Source organism: Heloderma suspectum, chromosome 6 (assembly GCF_057233095.1).
Source record: "Heloderma suspectum isolate Gila_16-S chromosome 6, 16-S_ref, whole genome shotgun sequence".
Classification (NCBI taxonomy): Eukaryota; Metazoa; Chordata; class Lepidosauria; order Squamata; family Helodermatidae; genus Heloderma; species Heloderma suspectum.
Window position 1 is genome coordinate 72,409,860 of NC_139463.1, and position 12,227 is coordinate 72,422,086.

At 43.3% G+C, this 12,227-nt stretch overlaps 1 protein-coding gene across 15 annotated transcripts in view; it reads left to right on the forward strand.

Annotated features, from left to right (window-relative positions):
- The window catches only part of SKAP1 (src kinase associated phosphoprotein 1), a 433,456-nt gene that overhangs the window by 21,949 nt on the left and 399,280 nt on the right, over positions 1-12,227 (forward strand). For all 15 annotated transcript variants that reach the window (XR_014783847.1, XR_014783846.1, XM_084804860.1 and 12 more), the window contains exon 3: positions 10,226-10,251. Coding sequence is in view for 13 of the 15 variants with exons in the window: in XM_084804860.1 (XP_084660986.1) it covers positions 10,226-10,251 (26 nt within the window). In the remaining 2 variants the exon portion in view is untranslated. The remainder of the gene's footprint in view (positions 1-10,225; positions 10,252-12,227) is intronic.

Here is a 12,227-nt window from a genome sequence, read left to right on the forward strand (position 1 = left end):
CACAATCAACCCTTCCCACAAAGTAGTTTGTGCCTTGATGCAGTAGTACATCTTACATTACTGACTTCGGGCAGTAGGAATTTATTCCTCTTCTCTCCCCCTCCCCCAATTTTCTCTCCTTGGGCCACCGTCTGACCCAAGGGTAGCACCCAACCTTGTCATAACATACGAAGGAAACTACGTTAGATATTGTAATATTTGAACTAAGAACACATTATTTTTAAATGTATGCTGACAGCAAAACATTTAAGATGCTTCAAAGCATTTGATATTTCAAATAAAAAACAGTTAATACATTTTATATCTTTATTCATATTGTGAGGCTTTGAAGGCTTGTCTGTAGACATTTTAAGTTATTCTTCTTCTCTGTACATGCAAAACTAGGCATCTGTTGTTCAGCTTGCTACCAGGAAAGGAAAACCTTAGTTCTCAGCTGTCTATTAGCTTGTGTTTAGCCTATTTTGCCTCAAGATGAGCTCTGTGTTGAGCCAACAGTTCAGGTTTTGCAAGGTTTGTTTTATCTGGTTTACCAAAGAGCTGGCCAGTGCGGCAAAGTACTTTGTTTTGATCTAGTAAGACTGGGGTCTTCAACATTATGCCCATGTGCACCTGTCCAGGTTCTCTGCCCTAATTTTTATTTTATTTTATTTTGAAAAATTTAAACTTTTCTTTTTAACAGGCAGGCTGACAAGTGTCAGTGCCAGCTTAATTTCCAAGAATACCTCTGGTCCCTACATGGGCCCTAGAGCCATTCTTAGAAAATAGAAATTGTGGAGGTCTGCAGCCCAGCGCTTCATTTTAAAGTGTGCCCACCTGCCCAGAAAAAAAGAAAAAAAGAAAGCTGGGCATGGTAGGGAGTGCCTTGAGCTATGTGATTTGGCATTTGGGGGCCCAGAATGCACCTTTGCCTTGTATTCAGTTCCTTGGCTGAGTTCCTTGTCTCTGAGCTTCATCAGTTTGCTCTCTTGGGGGGGGGGGTCTCCATGAGCAATTTACTCTGAGTTGGCTCAGAGATCGTTAGGGATATATGATATCATGGTCATCCAGCAGCCACCCTGGAACTTATCACGGAAAAACTGGATTTCCTGAGACTGCTTAAAGTCTGATTATTTTCCCTAAGTCGGGTTCTCCGCAGCAACCCCAACATTTTCCTCGGGTATGCTAGCCCTGCCCAGGGGTGTGCCTTTCACCATGACCTGGTGAAGGGATGTTTCCTGTCCCTGTGTTTCCCAGCACAAACAAATTTGTGTCTACTCAGAAGTAACCCCCATTGTGGTCAATAAGGCTTGCCCCCTGAATGTTTACACGAGCATTTACAGAACCCCGCTGCCCCGAAATAGCACATTTTAAAGCACTAATTCCCTAAAGACAGGGGAGGAAACCTCCCACGATTTTATCAAAGGATAAAAGGGGGGAGAGCCTGGATGGTGGGGGTAGTGAGCCTCTCTTATTGGTTGAGCAGCCCCTGCCAGTCAGATGACATTCACTCCAACCCCCCACCCTACCCGGAAGTATGTTCTGTGAAGCGACTTTTACTGGTGCGATACACTTGCTCGCCCTGCATGGACCATAGCTGGCTCCTTGAAAAATATGGATAAGCCACGATTGGCTTCTCCTTCCATCTGTCTCCTTCAGTTGTTGCGGAGAACCCCCCTAGGAAATGGTTGTTTTGTGAGAGGCCATGCCTACCATGGTAGCCATATTGTGAATGGGTGAGCCCCCCATGGCAGCCATTTTGTGAGAGTGCCCACTACACACACACCTAAACTTCTAAATGTCCCCACTGTTCCAAAAAGGCTGGGGACCACTGAGTAAGCTTTCTTCCAACTGTGGATAGCAGGTGTGGGGGGCCCTGATTCTGACTGGGACCTCAGTGGAGGCAAAGGCTTAAATCTCTCCACAAAATGACCCTGATCAACTTGGGTTCCCTCATGCCAGCAGTTTGCTTAAAAAAAAAAAAATCAGCCATGCAAGGCCAAACCATGTGGATGGTGTCATGTCTAGTTTTTCCCATAGTTCTTGGAAAACTTTCCTCAAATGTCTGTAACATTACTGAGGAAATACGGATGAAGGTGAAGTGGCTAGAACAAAGGCAAAGTCAGGAGATGAATGTTAAAGTGAGAGGGAGGGGGTGGGCGGCAAAATGAAACTTTGTGTAACTTTCTTGGATACTATGCAGACTTTTTTAAAAAATAAAAAATTAAGTGCTGTAAAGAAAACCACCTGATTTCCATGCTCTGTGTGTGTGTGTGTGTGTGTATGTGTGTGCGCTGTGCACACCACTTGCTTACTTGGGCAATGATAGTATCCTATGGAGAGATTTGTCACGGCTCTAAAGTGTGCACCGGAACTCAGATTTACTTTTGAAAAACCCTCCAATATACTGTATTAAAAATGACAGAGGTTAGGGGCAGATACACCAGTCCTTTTGGCCAAACTGAAATGGAAACTGACAGAAAATCATTTTTGGCACCTAGTGCAATAAATATTATGAAGAAGACATGTTCAGGAGAGATTAGGTGCCCCTCTCAAGGAGAGAGGACAAGAATTCGCTAAACAAGAAGTATTTGCAACTCGGAATTACTCATCGTGACTCAGAATTACTCATTGTACAGGAGAGGAAATAATCTTGCTCTCTGGGGGAAAAAAAACGGGGAGGTGACCTGAGCAAGTGGGAAAATGGGAATTGAACTACTCAGAGAGTCAGCAAGAAAAAGAATTTGTTAGAGATTGCAAGGAAGGGGATGCCTGCTCTGAATTGATAGCGCTGATGGTGATGGGATATCCATTGTTATGTCAGCCCCCACCCCCAGGTTCAAACCCTGGTCTTTTAAAGGTTTACTGAGCAGTTGTTAATTGGATGCTGAATGGCCAAGATCAGGGCTAAAACACTCCATCCTGTCCCCAGTGACTTGCTGAGCAAAGAACTTAAGGAGTCATAGCGGATTCCCAGGAATCATCTTGTCTTGGAAATGGAGGCAGAATTTTTGTGTTCGAACTTCGGACCGCAATGCTGACCTCAGAGTTTTCTTATTTCAAATTCTGAGGGTAAGCTTACCAGCAATATCACACATTGTATTTGTGTTAGTGAAGAATCTGAGATCTTGTTTTAAGTGTAACACCACCAAGCATGTGAAAATCAAAAACAAAAAACAGCCCATATACTTACCTATGCAGGGTTCTGTCTGGCAGAGGCCATGTTTGATCGAGCCCCCTCAAACATGCAGCCCCCTGCATACACAGCGTTCGTTGTTGGCAGGCTAAGAATCCTTGGTCTAGATCTGTGTTGTGCTTGTGAGTTAACACTAGACACTCAGGTGCCAGTGACCCGGTTTAAATATTAATTTTATTTTATTTTGAAATCAAGTTAAAAATACAGGCAAGAAATAGAGCACACGTAACAATGCAAGAAGATCACGAAATAAAATTCACTAATTATAGTCCTTCATACAGCATGACTATGTTTGTGGGAAAACTAGAGTAAAACATCATGCAATACTAATGCATTATACCATGAATTACATGGGGTTGGATCCAGATTAAGTCATCCTTAAATAGACAGACCCATTCAAATAAATGAGATTTGAGTTGGTCATGACTAACTTAAGTCCCATTTATTTTAATGGATCTGCTTTTGTTGTTGTTCAGTTGTTCAGTCGTGTCCGACTCTTCATGACCCCATGGACCATAGCATGCCAGCCCTTCCTGTCCTGCGCTCTCGCCGGAGCGTGCTCAAGTCCATATTCATTGTATCAGTGATGCTATCTAGCCATTTCATCCTCTGCTGTCCCCTTCTCCTTTTGCCTTCAGTCTTCCCAGCATCAGGGTCGTTTCCAGGGAGTTTTCTCTTCGCATTAGGTGGCCAAAGTATTTGAGCTTCAGCTTTAGTATCTGCCCTTCCAATGAGCACTCAGGGTTGATTTCCTTTAGGATGGCCTGATTTGACCTCCTTGCAGTCCAGGGGACTCATAAGAGTCTTCTCCAGCACCACAGTTCAAAAGCATCAATTCTTCGGCGCTCAGCCTTCCTTATAGTCCAGCTCTCACAGTCATACGTTACTACTGGGAAAACCATAGCTTTGATTATGCGGACCTTTGTCGGCAAGGTGATGTCTCAGCTTCTGACTATGCTGTCTAGGTTTGCCATAGCTTTCCTCCCAAGGAGCAAGTGTCTTTTAATTTCATGGCTACAGTCACCATCTGCGGTGATCTTGGAGCCCAAGAAAATAACATCCGTCACTGCTTCCATTTCTTCCCCTTCTATATGCCAGGAAATGATGGGGCCAGATGCCATGATCTTAGTTTTTGTAATGTTGAGTTTCAAACCAGCTTTTGCACTCTCCTCTTTCACCCTCAACAAGAGGCTCTTGAGATCCTCTTCGCTTTCTGCCATTAGGGTGGTATCGTCTGCGTATCTGAGGTTGTTGATAATTCTCCCGGCAATCTTAATTCCGACCTGTGATTCATCCAACCCGGGGTTTCTCATGATGTACTCTGCATATAAGTTAAATAAGCAGGGTGACAATATGCAGCCTTGTCAAAGTCCTTTCCCAATTTTGAACCAGTCGGTTGTTCCATATCTGGTTCTTACTGTTGCTTCTTGGCCCTCGTACAGGTTTCTCAGGAGACAGGTAAGGTGGTCTGGTACCCCCATCTCTTTCAGAATTTGCCAGAGTTTGTTGTGATCCACACAATCAAAGGCTTTCGCGTAGTCAATGAAGCAGAAATAGACATTTTTCTGGAATTCTCTTGCTTTCTCCATGATGCAGCGAAAGTTGGCGATTTGATCTCTAGTTCCTCTGCCTCTTCGAAACCCAGCTTGTACTTCCGGTAGTTCTCGGTTCGCATATGGCTGAAGCCTAGCTTGTAGGATTTTGAGCATCACCTTGCTGGCATGTGAAATGAGCGCAATTGTGCGGTTGTTTGAACACTCTTTGGCGTTGCCCTTCTTTGGAATTGGAATGTAAACTGACCTTTTCCAGTCTTGTGGCCACTGTTGAGTGTTCCAGATTTGTTAGCATATTGAGTGCAGCACTTTAACAGCATCATGTTTTAGGATTTTAAATAGCTCAGCTGGAATGCTGTCATCTCCGCTAGCTTTGTAGTTACTAATGCTTCCTAAGGCCCACTTGACTTCACTCTCGAGGATGTCCGGCTCAAGTTCAGTGACTGCACTATCATGGCTATCAGGGACATTCAGATCTTTCCTGTATAGTTCTTCTGTGTATTCTTTCCACCTCTTCTTAATCTCATCTGCTTGTGTTAGGTCCCTGCCTTCTTTGTCCTTTATCATGCCCGTCTTTGCACAAAACGTTCCCTTGAGATCTCCGATTTTCTTGAAGAGATCTCTAGTCTTCCCCATTCTGTTGTTTTCCTCGATTTCTTTACATTGTTCATTTAAGAAGGCCTTCTTGTCTCTCCTTGCTATTCTCTGGAACTCTGCATTCAGTTGGATATATCTTCCCCTTTCTCCCTTGCTTGTTGCTTCCCTTCTTTCCTCAGCTACTTGTAAAGCCTCCTCAGACAGCCACTTGGCTTTCTTGCATTTCTTTTTCTTTGGGATGGATTTCGTTGCTGCCTCCTGAACAATGTTAGGGACCTCCGTCCATAGTTCCTCAGGCACCGTCTATCAGGTCTAATCCCTGAAATCTATTCCTCACCTCCACTGTATATTCATAAGGGATATGATTTAGGTCATACCTGAATGGTTTAGTGGTTTTCCCTACGTTCTTCAATTTAAGCCGAAATTTTGCAACAAGAAGCTCATGATCTGAGCCACAGTCAGCTCCAGGTCTTGTTTTGACTGACTGTATAGAGCTTCTCTATCTTTGACTGCAAAGGACATAATCAATCTGATTTCGATATTGACCATCTGGTGATGTCCATGTGTAGAGTCGCCTCTTGTGCTGTTGGAAAAGAGTGTTTGCTATGATCAGCGTGTTCTCTTGGCAAAACTCTGTTAGCCTTTGTCCTGCTTCATTTTGTACACTCAGGCCATGCCTGCCTGTTATCTTGACTTGATTTCTTGACTTCCTACTTTAGCATTCCAATCCCCTATGATGAAGGGGACATCTTTTTTTGGTGTTCGTTCTAGAAGGTGTTGTAGGTCTTCATAGAACCGATCAACCTCAGCTTCTTCGGCCTCAGTGGTTGGGGCATAGACTTCAATTACTGTGATGTTGAATGGTTTGCCTTGGATTCGTTCTGAGATCATTCTATCGTTTTTAAGATTGTACCCCAGTACTGCTTTTCTCACCCTTTTGTTGACTATGAGTGCTACTCCATTTCTTCTAAGGGATTCTTGCCCACAGTAGTAGAGACGATGGTCACCTGAATTAAATTCGCCCATGCCTGTCCATTTTAGTTCGCTGATTCCCAAGATGTCGATGTTCAATCTTGCCATCTCATGTTTGACCACCTCCAGCTTACCTTGATTCATTGATCTTACATTCCAGGTTCCTAAATAATACTGTTCTTTACAGCACCGGACTTTCTTTTCACCACCAGACACATCCACAGCTGAGTGTCCTTTTGGCTTTGGCCTAGCCGCTTCACTCTTTCTGGCGCTACTTGGAAATACCCTCTGCTCTTCCCCAGTAGTATATTGGACACCTTCCGACCTGAGGGTCTCATCTTCCGGCATCATATCTTTTAGCCTTGTGATACGTTCCATGGGGTTTTCTTGGCAGGAATACTGGAGTGGGTTGCCATTTCCTTCTCCAATGGACCACATTTTGTCAGAACTCTCTGCCATGACCTGTCCGTCTTGGGTAGCCCTGCACGGCATAGCTTATGGCTTCACTGAGTTACGCAAGCCTCTTCGCCACAACAAGGCAGTGATCCATGAAGGGGGGAATCTGCTTTAAGTATGACTAAATCTAAATGTAGCCCATGGATTTTGACAAGGTATCAAAATAGACTTGGGCATACTGGTGTTGTAGTCTATTGCTTGAATATAAAGTACCTCAAGTGCAACTTGGTTCTACATAAATAGTAATATCCGGTGACTGCATTGAGGTTGCGAAACATTTTAGTTGTATATATTCCAAACAGAATATATACGATATATATCTACCATATTTTTTCTTCAAAAAAGGTATGTTCTGTTCTTCCTGTTTGTATGACCCAGTGCAGCAGTCTCCATCCTAAGAGGATTCCTCAAAATGTTGGGATTGCAAAGAAAGACTGTATATGCCCTCCTTTTTTCCTGGGAAATTCAAGCTTATCATTGATTACCGCCTTCATATACAATTTATCTTTTTCTCACATGGTCAGGGATTCTTTTGCATGGTGCTGTCAGGGTGAGACAAAAATGAGCAAAGTCAAGTATTGATTGTTCGGTTAGATTTCTCTGCAAAATTCAGGGGCAGGGAATGATGCTCAAGCTCCGGTGAATAGGAAAAGGTATTAGTTTCTTCATTGTGTTAAAGCTGAAGTGAAATTTGTAAAGGTTGAAAGCCCTGAGATACATTTACATTGTGACGCTGTTGTGAACTGCCCAGAGAGTTTTGTATTGAGTAGTACAGAAATGTTATTTTTTATATATATATATATATATATATATATATATATATATATATATATAAAAATAGTTTTCTCACACAATTCAGTTTAGGATGCATTCTTGCAAGTGACTCTTGTCTCAGAAGTGAATTTTCTCCCCATATCCTTGCCTGTTTCCTAGATTAGGATCCAGTTCACATAGGAGCCCATTAATAAGCTTTTATATCAGGTTTTCCCAACCTGGTGCTGTCCAGATGCCCTACAGTTTCCACCATTCCTGACCATTGGCCATGCTGGCTGCAGCTGATGGGAGTTGAAGTCCAACAACTTCTGGAGGGCCACAGGTTCCCTACTCCTGACATACAGGTTGGGAGGAAGTTGTGAAAGGAGGGCGCCAGGATGCTCTGTAAGGTGAGAATCTTCCAGATGATTTTATCAGCTGTTCGTTCTGTCAGCTGCCACACCCCACTGAGAACTCCCTTTCCAGCGGACATCACTTTGAATTCTGTTTCTTTCTTCCAGGGTATTAGCTATCGCACCCAATTTTGTGTCATCTGCAAATCTGATCAGCATTCCCTGCAACTCCTCCTCCAAGCCATTAATAAAAATGTTGAAAAGCACTGGGCCCAGGACTGAGCCCTGCAGTACCCTGCTCGTTACCTCTCCCCAGTTTGAGAAGATCCCATTGATCCACCTGATTTGGTGGTGATACCTCTTTGAGTCCGATTCTGTAGCCAACTGATAGTTGTTTCATCTAACCCACTTTGAGCTAGTTTGCTAATCAGGAGATCATGGGGCACTTTGTTGAAAGCTTTGCTGAAGTCTAGGTATAATGTCCACAGCATTCCCACAGTCCACAAGGGAGGTTACCTGATCAAAAAATGAGATCAGATTAGTCTGGCAGGATTTGTTCTTGACAAATCCATGTTGGCTTTGAGTAATCACTGCATTGTTTTCAAGGTGCTTACAGATAGATTACTTTATAATCTGCTCCAGAATTTTCCCAGGGATTGATGTCTGTCTGACTGGTCTGTCATTCCCAGGTTCCTCCTTTTTGCCCTTTTTAAAGATAGGGACAACATTAGCCCTCCTCCAATCATCTGGCACTTGACCCATCCTCCATGAGACAGTGGTTCTGTGAGTTCTTTTGCAAGTTCCTTTATTACTCTAGGATGTAGTTCATCTGGCCCTGGAGATTCGAACTCATTCAAAGTAATTAAGTGTTCCTTGACCATATGCCTATCGATCTCAAGCTGCAGTCCTGCCCCTTCTGCCTGTACTTTGCCTTTGCCAGGGCGGTCATAGACCCTCTTTTGGGAGAAGACTGAGCCAAAGTAGGAATTGAGCCCTTCTGCCTTTTCCTTGTCATCTGCTGTCATTTTGCCATACTTATTTAATAGCGGAACCACCATTTCTTTCCTCTGTCTTTTACTATGCACATATCTGAAGAAAGCCTCCTTCCACTTCCTATATGTGTGCTTTTTTGTTTTCAGGTCATCTCTAAGCTTTTTGTGAAGCCACATTGGCTTCTTCTGTTGTCATCTGCCTTTTTTTCTTTGGAATTGTTTGTAATTGTGCCTTTAGAATTTCCTTTTTTGAAAACTCCCACCCATCTTGGACTCCTTTTCTCATTAGAGTCGCTTGCCATGGGACCTTACTGATCATTGTTCTGAGTTTATTAAAATTGGCTTTCCTAAAATCCTGGGTACTCACTTGGCTACATTCAGCTTTTGCTTCCTTTAGAACCAAGAACTCAAGTATAACATGGTCACTTTCCCTCAGAGTTCCTGTAACTGCTACTTTATCCATTAAGTCATCTCTGTTGGTTAGGATCAAGGGATAGCCGATCCTCTAGTTTCTTCCTCTACTTTCTGTAGGAGGAAATTATCAGCAACGCAAGCCAAGAATCTCTTGGAGGGGCCATGTTTTGCAGAATTTGTCTCCCAACAAATATTGGGGAAATTGAAGTCCCCCATTACTACTACTACATCATGCTTCCCTGAAACACTGGCAATTTGTTGTCAAAAGTTTCATCCTCGTCTTCTCCTTGATTGGGTGGCAGGTAGTAGACTCCAGTCGCCATGCTGTGGGTGGGAAGGTCTGTGAGGGGCAAAAATGACCTCTGGACCCCCTGCAATGGCCCACTCCTGATGTAAAGGCTCCTACACAGAAAGGTACTGTAGCTTGGAAGGAAGTTTGCAAGTATAACTATGTTACTATTTCAGGGAAAAACACGTGTCTCAGTTTTTGTCTGAGGAGGTTTGGTCCACTCTGCTTTTAGTCATGGGTTTGCTAGCGGTCATAAAATAAAATAATCCGAAACAGAAAGTAAGGTGGACTCTCTAGGTCAGGGGTAAGCAACCTGGTGCCCTTCAGATGTCTTGGACTACAACTCCCATAATCCCTGGCCATTGGCTATGCTGGATGGGGCTGATTGTTCAGAACACCTGGAGGGCACCACATTGCTTGTCCCTGCTCTAGGTAAATGCATACAAAATAGAATAATTAAATTAGTAATTGATTTGCACAATGTTAAAATGGCCGGAAAGAATGGGTCAGCCCAAGGAAATGAAGTGATCTTGCCTATGTATCTGTGAGTAGGAGATGCTCTACTTCTTCTGTGATGTTCTCCATTTGCTATCTCTTCTTTGAAGGGTACGAGATGGTGAAGAGATGGTTAAGAGCTGAAAAGTACTGATGTTGTCTTCATTACTCTCTTTCAGGTATCACTGGGGACTCCTGCCTGGAGGTGAGTGTAACTTTAAACTTTAATTCAGGAAAGTGCCAAAGGTGTAGGTTAGTAAACCATACATAAGGGCTATGGTAGTAGTACATCAGCTTTTGGGGGAGAAAGCCCATAAAAGTTACCAGGCTGCAAAGGAAATATATGGTAAGGATAGGGAATTCTGGCCCTCCTCTAGCAGCCCATTGCATCTCTATGCAGAGCCCAGGGGAGGAGGCATCTTGATTCAGGCAGTTTGCCTGGGTTTCTGTGCTGGGCGTTAATATATGGCATGTCGGATTGTGGAGACAGAGGGTTATTGGGGTAGTATACAGCTGCTCATTTCTCCAAAAGTGACACCCCCCCCCAAGCCAGCATGAAGTCTAAGAACTTTTTCTCCCTTTATATGAAGTTCTCCAGAATCATAACTGTGGGGTTATAGTTACATTGCCTTCTGTTGTGTAAAATCCTTTAAATGTCCAGAATTGTTGTCTTCAATTGCGAAGAAACCAGTTCAGTACCAGAAAAAGCCTTGCAGAATTGCTGAAGGAAAATCAATTGATTACGAGCGTTTTCAAAATCTTGCTTCCTGTTTTACCACCTTGTTTTCAAACTCTAGCCATGAGTGCTGGAAACTTGAAACAAAATGAAACCTCGGGTTCTTGCAACATTCAGATTGTGTAAATATGCTTTGTGTCTGTGTATACCAAGGTTTGCGGACTGCCCACCCTTCGGTATTTGGGGAAGCCAAATGGATTCCTACTGATGCAGGTCCCAACGTGCATGGTGTCAGAAGGCCATGAGTTGTTCAGCATGGTTCCTTGCCTGTGGAACTTGTGGGAGGAAGGGAAATTGAGGTCATCTAGGGAAAGGGGCTGCAGACTGTAGTGCAGATTGAAGTATGTGTTACAGCTACTGGATTACTTTCTGGCATTCAAGGAGAAGCTGTAGGCTAGGACCTGAACAGAGGCTTCTGATGCTGGTTTGAACCAAGGATGTTTTCTGTTTTTCATTTGGGGGAGTGCAGGTGGGCAGGTGGTATTTTTCCACAAATTGCTCCCTGCTTGAAAACGAGGTGATAAAAATCACTGTATGGGTATTGACCGACTCAAAAAGAAGTGTCAGCAGTAGACCAAAAAATCAGCAGTCTTGGCATAGCCTAAAAGAAATGCCAGAGACATACACACTGCTTCATATACGTGGGCCTCTATGGGAAATATATAAGGAGTATCGCATGAGATTTTGCATGCTGCTGGATGTGGAAGGATTCCCCCCCCCCCCCCCGAATGGATTTTGTGCACAATTGTTGCATGTTGATAATACCTGGATTTCGGTGAATAGGGGTGTTTTGGAGATTAAGGTGAAGGGCTTGTGTGTGTGTATAGAGAAGATGGAACAGTTAAAATGGCAAGTGTTCCGTATTAGCTCAGTTTCTTTCATTGGTTTCAGAAATATAATTCCAGCATGATATCCACTCCCCCCCCCCCCACTCACTGACATGGGGTGGGGGGACTCTGCTTCCAACACATGTTCATCTCTGGCAACACAGAAATGTCAGAAATGCAGCGGTGCCTGGAATTCCCACTAGGACGGTGTTATCACATTTTAATATGGGTCTCGGTGCTTCTAATTGCTTTCAAATCATTGTTTTCCTGCATTTCCTTGATGAACTGGGCATCTGGCGTCATTGGAGAGACAGTAAAGCAGACAGCTGTGTTCAGAATTAAAAAAAAAAATCTGATTAGAACACATAAAAGGCATAAAAATTAGATTTTTCTTTCTCCTAGAATTGTTTACATCCATTAAAAAAACGCTTTCACTATTTGTGTTCTTTTATTAAGCAGTCACATCAGCTAGTATTTTTGTTTGCTACATTTATATTATATTTGACATACCTATTTTAATACAGAGTCCACTGTCACTCTGTTGTTTTGACAGGCCTATAGGGAATGCAAACCATAGCAGTTGGAATGGCTACTAAGCCTGCTTTCTATTTTAAAACC